This window comes from Sapajus apella, unplaced genomic scaffold (genome assembly GCF_009761245.1).
Source record: "Sapajus apella isolate SASKATOON/1434 unplaced genomic scaffold, GSC_monkey_1.0 scaffold141, whole genome shotgun sequence".
NCBI classification, from domain to species: Eukaryota; Metazoa; Chordata; class Mammalia; order Primates; family Cebidae; genus Sapajus; species Sapajus apella.
This window is the reverse complement of record NW_022437081.1, coordinates 930,830-950,989: the sequence shown is the minus strand read 5'-3', so window position 1 is coordinate 950,989 and position 20,160 is coordinate 930,830. Positions and strand designations below refer to the sequence as shown.

Sequence of the window (20,160 nt, the reverse complement as noted above, 5' to 3'; positions counted from 1 at the left end):
GCTTCAGCAGGTTTGAGCTAGATATTACCAAATACCAGGATGACTACAGAAACCATTCCAAGTAGAGTTACTAGGAGAGTTCCAAAGATCACAATATTTGGCCTCATGGAAATATGACCTTAAGTTTTATTAAGTGATTGCAACTTTACTTTGCAGAAACTCACCCAGTATTTTTCAAAATTAAAAAAAAAAGTATTACCCCCTTTGATTCATTTACACTGTTATTAAATATTTACTGATTTTAATTCTGCTGTTTTCATTTTGTATGAATGTGTTTTTTTCCCCTGAGGCAAATAGTAAAGTGCACAAGTCTTAACATTATAACTTGATGGATCTTTACATATGTATGTACCTGTGGAACTTCCACCCAGATCAAGAGGTAGAATATTTTTAACACCCCGGAAGGTTCCTTCTTGCTTCTACCATTCAATATCAACCACCAGAGATAACCAATGCTCTCACATTTATCCCCATAAATTTCGACTGTGTTTGGAACTTTATGTAAATGAAACCACACAGTATGCTGTCTTATTTTTCTGGCTTCTTTTGCTCAATTCTATGTCTATGAGATTTAGATATTAGGTTGTATTGTATAGCAGTAATTCATTTTTTCTGCTATGTAGCATTCCATTTACAAATATATCACAATTTATTCAACCAAATAACTGTTAATGTAAATTGGGGTTGTTTCTAATTTGAAGTTACTGTGACTGAAGCTGCTATAAATATTCTTGTACATATCTTTCAGTGGACATACGTACTCATTTGTCTTGAGTATATATCTAAGAGTGAAATTTCTGGGTCAACAGCAAGATACATATTTATATTTAGCAGGTATTGCCAAAGAATTTTCCAAAGTGTCTGAACTATTTTACATTTCCATCAGCAAATGTATGAGTTCCTGTTGTTCCACATCTTTGCTGACACTTGCTATTGTCAGTATTTTTAATTTTAGCCATTTTGGTGGGTGCAGAGAAGTACATAACTGTGGTTGTAATTAACATTTCTCTGATGAGTAATGATGTTAAGAACTTCGTCATATGCTTATTGGCCATTTGGGTAAAGGTAAGCCTTAGGCATGGATATTCTCTTTTGTGAGGTGCCTGTTCAAGTCTCTGGTCCGTTTATAAATTTTGTCTTTTGCTTTTTGATTTGTGAGAGTTATTTATATATTCTGCATACAAGTGTTTTATCTGATATATGCATTGTGAATAACTTCTATGTATGGTTTACCTTTCACTAGCTGAATTGTGTCCTTTGATTTAAAAAGTTCTTAATAAAGTCTGCTTTATGAGATTTTATTTTAGGATTGGTGTTCTTATATCCCAATAGAGAAATCTTTTCTTATCCCAACTCTCTTGTTTTACAAAAATCCAATTAAAATATTTTTAGAGGAGCCTTGATGTTTTGTTTTTAACCTGTCCACTTCATAATCTAATGGATCTGACTTCTTCCTATTGTGATGTGTTCATGAAATTAACAAAGTTACAATGGTAATAGCATCCATCAAACCAAATTAAGCTTACTCAGAGCAAGACTGTATCAACTTACTGAAAAGCTATGTATGTCACCAATGCAACTCCCAGGAAAATGGAGGAGATTCCACATCCGGTGTATGTTATAAGCGCTAATATCTGTTCATTGACTGTATCCACTGTAGACCTGGATAAATCCTAAGGAACACAATGTGTTGTGTTTTACACATTCACCAGAGCAAGTTTATGGCAAAATGCTTCCAGTGCTCACTAACAGGAGGTTCCCAGGATGTATAACATTTCTGCCATAGCTCTTGTAAAACCAGATTATGTGAATGGATAAGACCATATATTGTTTGTTGAATATGTCTAGTCCAACTGACTGCATACAGGGCATGAGGACCCATCAATAGCATTCAAAGAACATTTAGTTCTTGGCTTCATTGTCACTAACATGTTCTACATTTAAAATACAACCAAACTAATAGATGTAAATTTTGGATACAAAGTGAATCATTATCTGAACTGAGCATCTCAAAACACTACACAGAACAGCAAAAAAAAAAAAAAAAAAAAAAAAAAAAAAAAAAGGTCCTTTTCTTAGATCTTAAATAGCTTTTACAAAATTAACAAACAAAATTGACCTTAGAGATCACATAGTTCAATCATTTCTTAATTAAGTACCATTAAAGATCTGGAATGACATGGAAAATTAATTGAATATGTGTGTGTACTGGCTTGAGAAGAAGGTTCATAGCTTTCATCAGATGATTAGAGATTCATGACTCATAGAAGGTTAGGAAGCAGTGTTTACTTTGGTAGTTCTCAACCAGGAGTGATTTTACCCCTCTCCCAGGAACATTTGGCAGTATCTGGAGACATTTTTGGTTGTCACAACTTGGGGGTGGGGGTGCTACTGGCATCAAGTGGGGAATGACCAGGGATGCTGCTAAACCTCTCACAATGCACAGAGCAACTCCCCACAACAAAGAATTATTTGAGGTCGGGCATGGTGACTCATGCCTGTAATCCCAGCACTTTGGGAGGCCAAGGTGGGCAGATCACAAGGTCAGAAGGTCAAGACCATCCTGGCCAACATGGAGAAACCCCGTCTCTACTAAAAAAAAAAAAAATACAAAAATTAACTGGGCATGGTGGAGGGCACCTGTGATCCCAGCTACTGGGGAGGTTGAGGCAGAAGAATCGTTTGAACCCAGGAGTCGGAAGTTGCAGTAAGCCAAGATTGTGCCACTGCACTCCAGCCTGGCGACAGAGCGAGACTCCATCTTAAAAAAAAAAAGAAAGAAAGAAAGACAGAATTATTTGGCCAGAATATCAACAGTGCTAAGATTGAGAAACCCTGGTATACTCCAGTCATTCACATTTCAGAAAAAAAAAATTTAAGATCCAAAGAGGGAAACAACCTACCAAGATCACATAGCTAGTTACAGACAGAGCTGGAACAAGAACGCTTTTTTTTTTTTTTTTGAGACAGGGCCTCACTCTGTTGCCCAGGCTGGAGTAGTGCAGTGACCTGATCATGGCCCACTGCAGCCTTGACCTCCCTGGGCTCAGGTGATCCTTCCCACCTCAGCCTCCCGAGTAGTTTGGACTATAGGTGTGTGCCATTATGGCCTGCTAATTTTTTTTTTGTAGAGACAGGGTTTTGCCATGTTGCCCTGGCTGGTCTCCAGCTCCTGGGCCCAAGCCATCCGTCCACCTCAGACCCTGAAGTGCTGGCATTATAGGCATGAGCCATGGTGCTCAGCCAACCCCAGTCTTTTGATTTCCACTGTAATGTTCCAGCCAATTAGGAGGGGAGCTGAATAAAATTATTACAATTTAACAAGTATCAATTGAGTACCATTTATTTGTTGAATAGATATGGTTTAAAAATAAATATAAAACAAACCCACAGCCCTCAAAAAGTTAACCATTCTTTGTAGAAACAAGTCACATATGACATATTCAGATAACAGTATGTAATAAAGTTACCTAAGAGATCTAGGAAAGTATTCTGATGTGGGTAGAGAAGAAAGAATACATTTGAGAGTCATTTGGAAAAAAAAAAAAAAAACTCAGCAAATACCTATGGTTCTTAAATTTAAATATTTTAATGATCAGTCCCTTTAATCCAGCAATTCTGTCAACTTATCCTGAAAAATACTTACAGCAATGTTTGAAGATACATGAGTAAGAATGTGTATTACAGCAGTGTTTATAATGAGAAAAACAGCAACAGCTAAAATGTCTACCAGTCAGGGGTTAAATTTATTGTGTTAAACCCAAGCAATGGTATACTATAAAGGCATTTTAAAAATTGAAGTGTAGATAGATACATATTTTCCTGAAAGTTGTGCAATATATACTGTTAGATGAAAAAAGCAATTGGTAAAAACAGTATGAACAATTTGATATCATGTGTATAAAACAAAAACACATATTAATATATACACAGAAAAAGAACCTAAATGAATATACACGTTAGGCTGTTAAAGGTGGTGATCACTTGGGAGGGAGGTTACAGGGACCTTTTCTGTACTGCTGGAAATTTGAAAAGCAAGGATTAATTTTATAAGGAGAAAAATTAATAAATATTTGTCTCAATCTGCTGTACTTTGGATGAACAAATTGGAGGGGGGCTTTTTTTCCAAATGCATACCATTTTTTTATAACTTAGTTCACACATATATTACTGGTCTAATAAAAATTGTCAAACCTCTATCCAGGAATGACTAAGAGACAACTCACCATTAAGACTCCAAAATGGGTGAGGTGGTCGCACTGACAGATTGTGTAATTTACGTTTGTTTCCTTTACTTTACAGCCTGACGAATTCCATCCGCCCAGTCCATCTGTAGGAGACAGAAGGAAATTTCAAAGCAATTTTGTTTTTCTCAGAAATGTTTAACTTTTCATTATATGCACCATCCAAATGTGTGTTATAATCAGCATTATTTGCTAAGACAGCAAGATTAGGGGTATAATTGAACACTGAAATTAAATTAAGTCTAATAGACTAAATTGACTTTTGGGGGATTTCATAAATGGCATAACTTTTCCGGCTCTCACTTTTCCTGTTCTTGTACCATACCTCTATAAAAGAGGACAGACTCTAACCATGAACAAGAGTCCTGCCACCATACTACAGTGACAGAGTAAAGACTGTTTTTATTTATTTATTTTTTCAAGTAGCCAATAAGTAGGAAGCAGATAGATCTAGAATCATTTTAAGGACATTGACATGTGGAATATAAGCTAACACTTGAGCTTACTCAGAGGGACTGGAATAGACATCTGAAAACCCAGCTGAACCCACAATTCAAAGGGTCTCAAGTGATTTGAACCAAAGTCTGATCATGGTCTGGAGCTCCACAGGGCTAATAAGAGACTCTGCTCTACTTGACACCTGGCTAGTTTCTTCTGAGCACACTCAGGGTTTAGAACTAACACCAAACCTCCATAACCTGTAGATCTCAGGTACTAGACCAGATTTAGCGTAGAACTTCCTGAGTGGCACTAGACCAGAGGGGTTATCCGAGGGTAGGCAGCTGAGTATGGTCAACATTTGTCCATCTGGGATAATGCCATATGTTCCAGAGGTTCTGGATCTATGGGGCAGAGGGCCAGGGGCAAAGGGTGACTTGGGAGTATCCCAGAAATTTGCCTTAATGAGCATAGAGGTCAACTTATTGAGGTTGCAGGGGACAAAGTTCATCACTTTATAGAAGTTTTATCCTGAGAGACTTGGAGGGGATCAGGACAGGGCAGTGTTATTTTTGTTTTTCAGAAAGAAGTAGTATTCTTATACCCCCAGGGAGCCGAATGGGAGGAGAATTTCTCTTTTGTCCCAGAATTTTGAGGATAGTGAAAAAGGGAAAGGTCCTAGGCAGAGTTTCCACAGGCAGAAGGACTCCTCACTTAGCCACTCCTAGTGTTCTTGAGGAAATTGATTCGGTGTGGAAATTCTCTGAGATTCGGTGATAACCCTGGATATTTCCAGTGAAGATGGCAGGCCTCAGAGCACCCCAGTCAGCAATGACCATTCCCAGTCTCTTCTACTGTCTGTCTCCAAAGACTCACGCTTATTCATCAAGTAGGGTCCCTAGAGACCAACCAAGAAGTTTAATCTCCTCAATGAAAAGATAAAAAGACTGGGGCCCAGAGGGGGTAAATGGCCTACACAAGGTCACATAGTCAGTCTAAAAGAGTTGAGGGGAAAAAAAGGGAAGGAGATCACGGATCTTGCGAAAGCCCTGTGGGAAAGCACAGATAAAAACCAGGTATTCATTCCTCAACTTTCTTCAAACAGCTCACTACTCTGCAGTGGACCTTCCAAATTTTTTCTTCCAACTTTGCTTACCCTCGAGTTGTGTGATTTTTCTGATTTCCCAAATAATTGTCCTTGTGGCTTAAGATACTTATCATAAGCTCCTATAATGTTCAGGAAACTGTAGGTAAGGAGCAATTAGTTATTGGGCATGATTGGAGTGCTGCAGTCCCAGAACAAATTGAGAGATCTTACCCATTAAAAAGGAAAGTTGTCTTAATTCCCATGCCCCAATTTGGTATAAAAATCATATCCTATATCTTGATCATTCAGAATGCTCTGTAGGATCTGACAAGACACTAATTTCAGCACAACTCCCTTCCATTTAACTGCCAAGTGGGAAAACGGTCTGGGGCAAAGTCAAAGTTGCCAACAAAAATACTTACTATTATTCTCAAAATCCCAAAAGGCACAGTGAACTTGACCATAATTCTGGGGGAAAAAAATCAGAGGTAAACATCTTGCCTTGTGATAGTTACCATATAGTCACACACACATGTGTTTTCTTCTCAATATTTTTTCACATGATAGATATGCACACACACACACATTTGGGCCGTTTGTAAATTGGTTTTTAGACTAAGTCCACCTAACTCTGGATTGAGAAGTGAGGAAACAGCATGTCACTGCCTGGTGATCCAGTATGTCCTTTAAAATATTTGATAGTATTAAAAATTGCCATGCCCTCTTCTGGTACAAGGCTGTGGATAGTCAATGCAGGACTGATGTGTTCCTTACGGAGCTTTGGAATTCGGGGCTCACCTCTGAGATCAAGCTTTATGGACACAAATTTGATCTCCCTGCCCCCATTAGCCCTACAGAACATTCCTAAGACCTCACTAGTTCATATAATCTCCAGGAAACTGCAGGCAAGAAGCAATTAGTTATTGGGGATAATTGAAGTGCTGTAGCCCAGACCAAATTAAGAGATCTTACTTATCTAACACGTTTCATTTGGTATTTGTTTCTTTAAATTTCCTGTCCCCCTCTTTCTCCTCTTCTTTCCTTCTAGACTCAAGAGCAGTGAAAAGTATGCTGAATCATATGATCTTTTAGAATGGGAACTGAAAAATCTATTGAGCCTTCATTAACGTCAAATAATGGAATAGTCATTCATTCTTGTACTTAGGCTAAATTTGATTATTTAGTAATATATACCTTATGTTATGCCATATGACTATACTTTTAGTCCTTTGGTGATAATTCATACACGTTTTAATGTTCTTTATGGAAATTCAAATAATATAAATGTTTAGGTTTCTTATAGAGGAAACCTGTAATAAACCTATGCCTATATGGATAAAGGATACACAGCTAGTGAATGACAGGGAAGGGATGCTTAATAAATGTTGGTTTAAAGGCAACAAACTAGAATATACCTGGCTTGCTAATTAACAGTGCCAAAGTATCGATTATTTTGAGTGAAGTTGCTTGCCTCACTCAAAAATAAATGGAATCACATGTCATTAAGTTTGATGGGACAACCAAAAGTTCCAGTCACCGCCCCACACATGTAACAATGCTAGAATGCCCACCATTCCCTGTTACTTTAGGATGAGGCATTATTTCCAGAAGGTTCCAATTATAACACATCTTGGCTACCTGGAATGGGACATTCTTCATTAAGCGTTAGAATCACATTTGTTAATTAACAAATTACTTTTAACAGAAAAATCGTGACGAATTCCTGAGGTCATTTGATTTTGAGCTGAAAATGGATATATTACCTGGTTTCCTTCAACATGCTGCAGAGTGATAACCACTGGGTCAGCTAAGTTTTCAACGAACATATCTGAAATGCTGGCACTCACAACATATGTAGTTAATGCTTTAGTGACGTTTTTGATCTGCAGATGAAACATAAGAGGAGTTCAGGTCCTAAATTTTTAATTACTTACATATTAATAATCAATCTGGAATTTTGAAGTGCTACACACAACATTAGGTACAGAAATGTGGAAAATAAAATTGCAAGCTAAAGTCAGATGTCATTCAGCTCAGCTCCTGTCTTCACATAAGGTCTCTATTATACCAAGCTAGAACAGTTCATTAATGCGTCCATCCATCCAAATATCTATCTAGCGCTCATCGGTTTTGCACCTGCTACTCAGTACTGCACTAGGAACAAAATGAAACTATTCTCTATTTTGATAACTTTCTGGACATTGACATTTCACAACTTAACCCAGTTCTAACTCTCAACCATTTTTGCTTACTTTTAGGGAGCTCCTCTGTAAGAAACCTAAATCCGTCAAGTGTAAGTTATATACCACTTCTTGTTCTATTCTGACAGAGATAGAAGCAAGTTTATCAACACCCAGTTTGAAACAAATCTCAGAGGATAGTCATTGCCTTCTTAGGTGACTGTGAGCTCTGAGGCCAGAGCCAGGTATTGTATAGCCTGGTATTCCTCACATATCCTAACATACAGCAGGTGTCTTGTGCCCACGGTGAGCGACTTATTATGTGCTTTTCAGGCACATAACATGTGCAGTCCTCACTGAAACCACATAAGCATTTTTCAGATAAACTGAGGCTTGAGTGGCTCAGTGCCAATATGGATAAAGGTCACATAGCTAGTAAATGACAGGGAAGGGATGCTTAATAAATGTTGCTTTAAAGGCAACAAACCAGAATGTACCTGTTGAGAAGTGGAGCTTGCTAATTAACAGAGCTAAAGTAACCCAGGCCAAAGGTCCCGGATGCAGGTCAGCTGAGAGGTTTCCTTTTCTGGGGCACAGGCACATGTGAAGAGGCCAGAGATAGGGCTGGTGACACCAGACAAGAGGAAGAAAAATCTCTGAGGACGTCCCCAAAAAAGCCTAGAGGAGGTGAGCCCAGAGGATGTTCCTTTGAGATCCTGCTGGGCCACTTTTAGAAGATGCTAAGGCTTCATATTTCTGAAGAAACAGTGTGCAGTCCCTACTACCTACCCTCCACATCTAAGCCCTGCAGCCTGCAGTAGTTGCGAATTTAGCCTGGGGCTCCACTAGGAGTCTACTCACTTCCTGTTTCTGACCTGTTCTGTTCATTCAAAGCTAGCCTGATGGGTCAGTGCTTCCTTCCCAGCAGAATTAGCCTGGGGAAACCTGATTTAGAGATGGGCCAGTAGCAAGATATAATAAGAAGGGCCCTGCTGACACTCAAAAGGCCAAGTGCTAACCCTAGCTCACTTGTTCCTCCTAAGCCCCATTACTCCTTTCCAGTCTATTGGTGACACTAGGAAAGATGGCAGAGTAGATGTTATTTAACCATCCTCCCAACTTAATCTAAGAGACACAGTTTTCTGTAGTGAAAAGGCCAAAGGAGGAGACACACACTATGAGCCAGAACTTAATTAGCCTTTTCTCTGGTCTCATTTCCCTCACTATAAAATGGTAGTCATGCCAGGAAAGGAACGGAACCTTCCTTATCCTTCAACCCTTAACACTATAGGTTCAAGTTTTACCTGTTACACCTCTGAACTTTTAGACAAGCTATTCCCTCTATCTGAAACTCTCTTCCCTCCTTCTCTTTGCCCTGTTTCATCTTTAAGCTCCTACTCAACTTCAGGGCTTGGCTGAGACCTTTCTCTCAGTGTGCTTTCCTGATCTCCCAGACAAGTGGCAGAGCCTCTCTTCTATGCATCCAGAACCCCTGTGCCATATTGTAACCACCTCTCTCCCTGAGAATCACAGATAGTGGAGGCTTGAAGGAGGAGACACTTATTATCCTAGAGTGGTGCCTTATCAACAGTTTCTGTGGACCAGGCATGGTGGCTCACACCTGTAATCCTAACGCTTTGGAAGGCAGAGACAGGAGGATGGCTTGAGGGCAGAAATTTGAGACCAGCCTGGGCAACAAAGTGAGACCTTGTCTCTACAAAAAATAAAAAAATCATCCAGGCATAGTGGCGAGCACCTATAGTCCCAGCTACTTGGGAGGCTGAGCCAGGAGGATCACTTAAACCCAGGAGTTCAAGGTTGCAGTGAGCTGTGATTGCACCACTACACTTCAGCCTGGGTGGCAGAGCAAGATCCTGTCTTTAAAAGATACAAACAAACAAACAAATTTCTAAGGTTATATGTCATAATGACTTAAGATTTTGATCAAAATACGTTAGAGGAAGCAATGTTAGAGCAAGGCAGTGATACTTTGGGATTCAAGAGAAACAATTAAAGAGCAGCACCATTTATAAGTACTCATTCCCCAATAACCAGTGACACAGATTCCAGCCTCAGGTCACCCCCTTCAATGTTTAGGTCTCTGTTCTCTTCCATCGAACTGGAAGTTCCATGAAGGCAGGCACTATGTCTCTTGCTCAGCATTGTATCCTCAGCATTCAGCACCATATAAGACACATGGAAGGAATCAAGTAAATATTTGGTGAATGAATAAATGATTGAGTGAATAAATGAACAAATTGTGGCACCTTCAACAGATTTCTTCCCCTCTCCGGGTCTCAGTGTCCTCAATATTCATTTTACCTTTACCAATGGTAAAATGAAGTGATGGGATGATATGAGTTAGGAGGGCCCTTTCAGCTCTGAATTTGATGGCAGGCTAGTTCTAATCCTTCTTCATCTGGTACTATGACGTCGGCAGGCTAATTTTGGCAAAGCATCTTTAATCTCTTTCAGTGGAAAGTGTTAGTGAATAAAAATGACTTATTAAGTGTGAAATCTATGCAAAACAAGTTTATGTCTTATTCTATGAGACAAGCACGGCCCTCTGAAGAAAGGAGAGAAATTAAGACCAAAATAATGCCATTTCAGGTGACACAGAGAAATTGTAAGCCTACCAAAAGGTTCAGAGTGTTATGGACCACATTTTTAATTTTATTAAAATGTTTTGCCCACTAAATATTTTGTCCAGGAGGCAGGAAGGAGAGCAGAGGCTCACTTACTCCAGGCAGCCATCCTGGGTAGGATTTGAGCTAAGCCCACAGGACCAAATAGAATTTAGATAGAGAAAGTTGAGGCTGGAGAACTTCAGGGAAACAGAAAGTCTTATAGACACAGCTGGAGGTGACATGGTATGTTTGAGGTGGCATGTGGTATGGGTATGTGCTATATTTTGAGTTGGCCCAGTGCAGCCTTCCACAAAAGAACTGTGAATATTTGACCATCAGAAATTCGTTCCTTTGGATAGCCTCTTTAGAAATGCAAACACATCTGGGAAAATTAATGTATTGACTTCTTAAATACATGAACTTTGAAGTCACATACCCTGGGTTTGATTCCTAGTTATGCCATTTTATAGCTACGTGGTCTTGGGAAAAATTACTTAACCTTTTTGAATCTCAGTTTCTCATTAGAAGTAGATGAAATAACAAATGTAAATATTAGCTATTAATGATGTTTAGTATCTTCAACTTCATGCAAACTCTGATTACTGTCTTCCCAATAGCTAGATGAGACAGAGTGGTCTAAAAGAATAGCCTTTTGTTAGGTAGAGACCTAAGACAGGATAATAATAATAGTAGAGCAAACACTTAACATGGTACTTATGTGCCAAGCAGTATTGTAAACACTTTAAATGCACTAACTCCTTTAATCCTTCAGTTGCTTTTTAAGGTGTTCTTATTACCCTATGCTACAGAGGTTGAGTAACTTGCTTGAGGACGCACAGGGAGAATATGGCATCACCAGCTTTAAACTCAGCCAGAGTGCACACTCTTCAGCGTCACATCATGCTGCCTCTGTTTTCTAGTGGGTGAGGACTGCAGCCTTTAGAGAAAATTCTGTGGGGGCTGTGGGAAGTAGCAGCAAATGTCTGCAGGCAAATGTCCTTCTGGATACCACCCAGCTTCAAAGGAATTGGCCCAAAATAGTGGACATGTTGGCTTGGAAGAGACAAGGGAGATTTGGGAGGCAAGCACTGACAAGTCAAAACATCATTTCATCAGGAAAACTCGCTGTTCTTTTCTGGCTTTGAAACATATGGAGACCTCTGTTTAGCCACCAGATAATCCAGAAGGTCCCTTCCAAAGCTGAGATGCTGTGAAAATTAAAAACTGTAGAACATCATTAAAGTGGACGTTGATTCACATTAAAGGACAGGCGTTGTGCTGGAAGACTTGTGGAATCAGTCAGACAACATATTATAAACAGAACATCATGAAAATAGCAAGAGTTCATAATTACAATGAGTCACCATATGCCAGTTCATCACAGTTACCACAGGCAAGAATTTACCTTAAAGAGTGAAGTTTGGCCAAAGAAATTAAACAAGATCGTTTGTAAGTTGCTAAGAGGAATTCTCTCCATCAGTGATTTAGGCAAATATATGGAAGCCAAAATCCTTCCCACAGGGACATTGCCTAGGAAAATCTGCCAAAAAAAGCCAGAAATGAAAATTGAAATCTTTCGTCATAGTGAAGTCCTGCTCACCTTTCACCCCACCTCAGCCTCAGAATATCACTCAAAGGGCTGAAAGGTGGGAACTAACTCCATAAGCTACAATATACTTTTTGCACACATGCGTATGTCCACATGTGTGTGTGTGCACACGCGCGCGCACACACACACACACACAATCACAGGCCAAGACATGATCCTGGTACACATAGACAGAGACAAACATACATCATCTCTTTTCCTTTCTAAGCCTATTCCTGAGGTTATCTCCCTTTGATCTTCTTTCACCTGGGTAATAATAGAAATGAGAGGGAAACGACAAATTAGGTCATTTGCCCTGATTATTAGAAATAAACCAGTCTTGGAAATCAGGCTACCTTCCACCATATAGTAAAAGGAAAAAACAAAACAACAACAAAAAACAATACAATGGTATTAGGGATTTGCCTCATTGTTTACGGAGCAATGCTTTAGTTAAAAAGTGAAGCATGGAAGTGAGGCATTAGCTCTTAGCAATTCTGCCACATACCCACAGCTATGGTTTCAATGTGTCCCCAAAAAGCATGTAATGTAAACTTAATTCCCAATGTGACAGTAACGGGGGCAGGGGCACATTGGGATATGCTCAGGTCATGAGGGCTCCACCGTGTTGAATGGAATAATGCCAATTGTAAAAGGGCTTAAGGCTGTGAGTTCAATCTTTTGTTCTCTCTTGCCCTCTCTTTGCACATCTTCCATTGGATGACACAGCAAGAAGGCTCTCACCAAGGTGGCCCCTTAATCTTGGACTTCCCAGCCTCCAGAACTATGAGCCAATAAAATTCTGTTGATCAGAAATTACCCATTCTGTGGTATTCTGTTATAGCAGCACAAAATGGACCAAGATATCCACTATTAGAAGTATTTCCTGAGTTGACTGGTAATAGTATTTGACAAGTACTGGAACATTTTTGAGAGTCAAAACACTTTGTTAATAATTACACTAAGTCCACAGCCATAAATCTGGACTCTCACAGACAAAAAAGGATATGTGTACACACTTAACTGCATTCTCCCATTTAATCTATCACCTCTGAGAGGTATGTTGTATTATGGCAACAGGGAATGGGATAGAAAGGTTAAATGACTTGCTTAGGGTCACACAACTGGGATGCTGCTGAACAAAGATATATGTGATTTTGGGCTCACTTTTTAAAATTATCTATGCTGCCTCTCAAGTTGCTATTATCTATCTGGGTATATAATGAGGGGCTAAAAGTTTATAATATTTTTTAAAATGACTTGTAGAATCAAAAGCCCTCTGGCTCTTCACTAAGCAGGAATGAACTCTGCTAGGACAATCAAGTACCATGGAGAGGTCATGATTTAGCTTCAATATGTAAGCAATTTGGTACCAAGAATACAATTGGTGTTGTCTGGTTTGTCTCTTCACCAAGATTTGTGATAGAACATCCCATATGTAAACAAAATACACTGGGAAGTCAACATATGTTTCAATATGGCTAAGTAACTCTTAATAAACTCAACCCTCTGTCATATAACAATACAAAATAACAATGACTTGAAGGCACTGGAAAATTACCAAAAGCAGACAGTTTCTGGAGAAAAGTAAACACTTGGAAAAAGGTAACATCACAAGGTGGGGTACCCGTTTTTACAGTTTGTAGGCTGATGCCAGGCTGAAACTAATGCTGTGAAGGACATCTAAAAGTCTGAATTTCTTTTTAATTGCAGTCTTTGTGGAACGAAAAACCAGAAAACAAAAGTCAGGGTAACGACAGCCACTGGGAGGTGATGGAGGTTGGAGGGGGGACATCTAGAACGAAAAGCGGGATCCAAAATTCTGAGTACAAACTCTGCCCAAATATCTGCCTGACCTCTGGACCACATAGGTACGGGACAGACTTCCACTAAAAATAAAGGAAGTAAACTGAGATTTGAACTGCCAATCAAGAGATAACATCTACAGTATATTCCAACCAAGTTAATTGCCTGTTAAAACAAAAATCTATAATCTACAAAGGAATAGAGTAAAATCTAGAGTGTTCACAATGTAACATTTGTAATACCCAGGACATAATCCAAAATTACTCAATAGGTGAAGAAAAATGTAACCTATTTTTTAAAATCCTTGTCTGCTAATTCTAATATCTGGATCATCTCAAGGAGTTAAACCTTGAGATGATCCAGATATTAGAATTAGCAGACAAGGATTTTTAAAGGAGTTAAACCTCGAGATGATCCCGATATTAGAATTAGCAGACAAGGATTTTTAAAGGAGTTAAACCTTGAGAAGATCCCAATATTAGAATTAGCAGACGAGGATTTTTAAAGCAGCTAGTATAACTATGCTGAGGTATTTAAAAGAGAATATGTTTGCAATTAATGCTGAGAGGAAACAATAGAAAAAAAAAACAGAAACAAAATAGAAATTCTAAACTTTGAATATAATATTAGAATTAAAAAAAATAATTTTTATTGTGTGTACTTAAGTTATATATTATAGGATACATATGGAAAGGAAAATAGTCACTATAGTAAAGCAAATTAACTTATCCATCATCTCACATAGTTACCTCTTTTTTTGTTTTTGTGGCAAGAGCAGCTAAAATCTACTTACTTAGCATGAATTCCAAAAACAGTACAATTTTAAAAATTGCCCAGGATGGGTTCAATAGTAACATGAATACAACAGATGTCTGCAGATTTAAAAGCAGATCAATAGAAATGATCCTTTCAGAAGAATAGATAGTGAAATGACAGCCTCAGGGACAAGTGGGGAAGTGTCAAAAGGTCTTAAATACAAGTAATTGGAGTCTCAAAAAGAGAGGAAAGAGAAAATGGTGAGGAAACAGTATTTGGTGAAAATTTCCCCAAATTCAGTAAAAGGCATAAATTTACATATTCAAGAAGCTCACTAAAACTCTTAGCAGGGTAAGTACAAAGAAAAAGATGTCCAAGCATATAATAGTCAAACAGTAGAATATAAAAAAAAATGTTAAAAACAGCCCAAGAAAAATTACACATTATATACAGAGAAACAAGAACTCAAATGATGACTGATTTCTCTTCAGAAAACATAGAGGCCAGAAGAGAGTGAAGTGACATCTTTAAAATGCTGGGGGCTAGGGGAAGGACTTGCCAATCCTGAATCCTATAGCAGACAAAAATATCCTTCAGGCATAAAGATACAATAAAGACATTTTCAGATAATTACAAACTAAGAAAATTCATCATGATCAGACCTGCCCTACAATAAATGCTAAGTGAAATTTTTTGAGCTGTAGAGAAATGGTACCAAATAGAACTCTGATCTTCAGAAAGGAAGGGGGAGAGCATCAAAAATAATACATATCTAAGTAAATGTAAAAAACCATATTTTCTCTTTTTTAAAGCAACATAGGACTTTTTAAAGCAATGACTATAACATTGTCTTATGAACGATCTTGTGTAAAATATATGTGTGACAATTATTGCATTAAAAATAGGGGGTAAAAATTGACTTGTCTGGTTTAAAGTTTCTACATTTTACATGAAGCAGTACAATATTAACTCTAAGTAGACAGTAAAAAAATATACAAGTGTATATTATAATCTTTAGAGCCACCATTAAGACGACAATGCAGGCTGGGCATGGTGGCTCATGCCTGTAATCCCAGCACTTTGGGAGGCGAGGGCAGGTGAATCACTTCAGGTCAGGAGTTTGAAACCAGCCTGACCAACATGGTGAAACCCTGTCTCTACTAAAAATACAACAACAACAACAAAAATTAGCCATGCGTGGTGGCACACACCTGTAGTCCCTGCTACTCTGGAGGCTGAGGCACGAGAATCTCTTGAACCTGGGAGGCAGAGGTTGCAGTGAGCCTAGATCATGCTACTGCACTCCAGCCTGGGTGACAGAGGGAGACTTCATCAAAAGAAAAAAGAAGAAAGAGAGAGAGAGAGAGAGAGAGAGAGAGAGAGAGAAAAGAAAGAAGAGCAAATACATATAATTAAAGAGTCAGTAAACAATTAAAATGCAACTATAATAAATATTAAAGCAAGAGACAACAGGAAAGAAGGTACAGAGGAACGAAAGCCAGAGGGATAGACAGAGAATAAAATAAAATGATAGTTCAAATCTAACCCCAACAATAATTACATTAAATGTTAAAAAACTACACACTCCAATTAAAAGTCAGATATTTTCAGGATGGATAAAAAATGAAACACAAACTATATGCTATCCACAAGAGGTACACTTTAAATATAAAGATAGCTAGAAAGCAAATGGATATAAAACATATATATATAATATGCCTTTTAGAGTAACCATAAGAAGGCTTGGATGACTTGTTTTTTATATTAAAACCAGACAAAATAAACTTCAAGACAGTATTATCAGAGATAAAGAGGGATATTTAATAATGTTAGATAGGGTTAGGGATAGGATTAGTGTTAGAAAGGCAAACCAACACAAATGTGTATGTGCTTAATCAAAGAGCCCCAAAACAAACAAAGCAAAATTTGGAAGCACTAAATGGAGAAATAGACAGTTGTACAAAGTTAGAGATTTTAACACCTGTCTCAACCAGAGAACAACTAGAAAAAAATCAGTAAAAACAAAGATGATTAGAACAACACTGCCGGCACCTTGACCTAATTGCTATTTCTAGCCAACAACTGTAGAATGCACATTTTTTTGAAGTCCATGTGAAACATTCACCAAAATAGATCACACACTGAGATACAAAGTAAGTTCTCTGAATCAGCGTCCAATATATGGTACCGTTTCTCCCATAACCAGGATTTATGGTTCTGGGACTCAAGGGGTAGAAGTGGAATTGGCACCACTCACCATCATCTCTAGTGATCCACTAGCAAAATTTTTGCTTCCTGTTCCCATGACATTACGTTCTGCTTGCCTAGAGGTCTTAGTTCCAGAGGGAGGAACGCTGCCACCAGGAGACACAACATTGGTCCCCTTAAACTGGAAGATTGCCACCTAGACACTTTGGGCTCCTCCTAAGTCAACAGGGTAAGGAGGGAGTTACAGTGTTGGCTGGGTTCGACTGACCCAGACTACCAAGAAGAAATCAGTCTACTACTCCACAATGGAGGTAAGGTATATAGGAAATACAGGAGATCCATTAGGGCGTCTCTTAGTATTACCATCCCCTTGACTAAGGTCAACGGGAAGCTACAACAGCCCAATCCAGGCAAGACTACACATGGCCTAGACCCTTTGAAAATGAAGCCTTGAGTCACTCCACCAGGAAAAAACCATGACCTGCTGAGGTGCTTGCTGAAAGCAAAGGGAACACAGAATGGGTAGAAGAAGATAGTCTTCAATACCAGCTACGATCATGAGACCAGCTGCAGAAACAGGGACTGTAATTGTTATAAATATTTCCTCCTTCTTTTGTTAAAAACATGTTTGTGCATGTGTACACTTGTACTAAGAAGATATCTTCATTTTATTTTCCTTTTCCTTTATCATGTGACATAAGATTTATTGACTTCATATCAACATTTAAGTATTGTTAATTTTATATAATAGTATTTGTGTTGGGGATTGGTGCATTTCCGGTTGTACAAAGGATAGTCGTATTATGTTAGGGGTAATTATGACCTTATTATTGTCTCTATTTGAAGATTATGTATGTGTACAGGTTCAAATTTGAAAAGGAGTGGACTTGTGATGGCTAATACTGAGTGTCAACTTGATTGGATTGAAGGATACAAAGTATTGGTCCTGGGTGTGTCAGTAGGGGGTGTTGCCAAAGGAGATTAACTTTTGACTCAGTGGCCTGGGGATGGCAGACCCACCCTTAATTGGGTGAGCGCCTTCTAATCAGCTGCCAGCGAATATATAGCAGCCAGAAAAATGTGAAAAGGAAAGACTGGCCTAGCCTCCCAGGCTACAGCTTTCTCCCGTGCTGGATGCTTCCTGCCCTTGAACATCAGACGCCAAGTTCTTCAGTTATGAGACTCAGGCTGGCTTTCCTTGCTCCTCAAACTTGCAGACAGCCTATTGTGAGACCTTGTGATCATGTAAGTTAATACTTAATAAACTCCTACATATACTAGTTCTGTCTCTTTAGAGAACACTGACTAATACAATAAATTTGAATACATTTAAATGGATTGAAATTATAATAAGTATATTCTGTGACCAAAATGAAATAAACAATAAATCAGTAACAATAAGACACCTTAGGTTGGGTGGGTGGCTTATGCCTGCAATCCCAACACTTTGAGAGGCCGAGTTTGAGACCAGCCTGGGCAACATGGCAAGATCTCATCTCTATAAATAATTTTTTTAAAACTAGCCAGATATGGTGATGTGCACATGTGGTCCCAGCTACTCGGGAGTCTGAGGTGGGAGGATCACCTGAGCCCAGGAGGCTGAGGCTACAGTGAGTTGTGATTGTGCCACTGCACTCCAGCCTGGATGACAGAGTGAGACCCTGTCTCAAAAAATGATACTAATAAAATACCTTAGATAGACCCAAATACCTGGAATTTAAACAATACACTCTTAAATAATCCACAGGTTAAAGGCAAAAATAGAACATATTTTGAGCTGACATAATAAAAATACAACATATAAAAATTTGTGGGCTACAGCTAAAGCAGTGCTTAGAAAGATATTTAAAGCTTTTTAGAATTATGTTAGAAAGGGAAGAAAAGTCTAAAATCAATGATCTATAGATCCACATTAAGAAGCTAGATAGTCCAGGAGTCGTAGCTCACACCTGTATTCCCAGCACTTTGGGAGACTGAGGCAGGAGGATGGCTTGAGGCTAGGAGTTCGAGACTACCATGGACAACAAAGAAAGACCCTGTCTCTACAAAAATAAAAAGTCTAAAAATTAGCCTGGTGTGGTGGCACATGACTGTAGTCCCAGCTACTGGGGAGGCTGAAGTTGGAGGATCACTTGAGCCCAGGAGTTCGAAGCTGCTGCGAGCTATGGTAACACCACTACTCCAGCCTGGGTGACAGACAGACCTCATTAAAAAGAAGAAGAAGAAGTAGCTAGGTAAAGACGGTAAAAATAGAACCAAAGTAAGTACAAGAAAAAAAGTAATAAATATAAGATCAGGTATCAAAAAGTAGAAAACAAGTAATAGGGAAAATTAACAAGGCCAAAAGTTGGTTGTTAAAAAGGATCAACAAAATGGAAAAATCCCTATACTATCAAAAATAAATAAAAGAGCAAAAAAAATTTACCAATATCAGAAATGAAAGAGGGTTTATTACTATGAATCGGAGGTTGACAAATGAATCAGCAAGCCACATCCTTCCTAAGGCTTTTTTTTAATATTGCTCTGAGCTAAGAATAGATTTTACATGTTATTTTTAGGTTTCTTTCTTTCTTTTGGTAAAAACTTTATTGAGACTTTACTCACATACCATATAATTCACCCATTTAAACTATACAATTCATTGGCTTTCAGCACATTCAGAGTTGTGCAACTATGACTACAACCAATTTTAGAATATTGCCATCACTTGAAAAAGAACCCCTGTATGAATGGATGAACAAAGTGTGGTAAATACATACAATGGAACATTATTCAGCCTTTAAAAATTAGCAAATTCTAACATGCTACAACATAGATGAGCCTTGAAGACATTTTGCAAAGTGAAAAAAGCCGGTCACACAAGGACACCTATTGTATGATTCCATTTATATGAGGTACCTAGAGTAGTCAAAATCACAGGGACCAGAATAATTGTGGTTGTCAGGAGCTAGGAGAGAGCAGAACGGGGACTTGTTATTCAATGGGTCAGCTACTGGGGAGGCTGACTTCCCCAATAGCTTTGGGAACATAAACAACATTCTGCAGACATATGGTGGTGACAGTTGCACAACGTACATTTTATTTTTAAAAGCTTGTACAAAGAAAGAAGCAGAGGGAGAGGAGAGGAGAAGGGAGGAAAGGAAAAGAGAGGAAAGCAAGGGAAGGAGAAGAGAGGTGAAGAGAGGGAGGGAGGGATAGGAGAAAAAGAGGGAAGGAGAGGAGAAGA

The 20,160-nt window shown here is 38.6% G+C and overlaps 1 protein-coding gene across 1 annotated transcript in view; it reads right to left on the bottom strand.

Moving 5' to 3' along the window:
• The window catches only part of ADGRG4 (adhesion G protein-coupled receptor G4), a 111,468-nt gene that overhangs the window by 17,296 nt on the left and 74,012 nt on the right, over positions 1-20,160 (bottom strand). The window contains exons 14-18 of the mRNA XM_032264020.1: positions 11,982-12,116; positions 7,533-7,652; positions 6,192-6,237; positions 4,227-4,330; positions 1,552-1,673 (exon numbers count right to left, since the gene is read on the bottom strand). Of these exons, the coding sequence (XP_032119911.1) occupies positions 1,552-1,673; positions 4,227-4,330; positions 6,192-6,237; positions 7,533-7,652; positions 11,982-12,116 (527 nt within the window). The remainder of the gene's footprint in view (positions 1-1,551; positions 1,674-4,226; positions 4,331-6,191; positions 6,238-7,532; positions 7,653-11,981; positions 12,117-20,160) is intronic.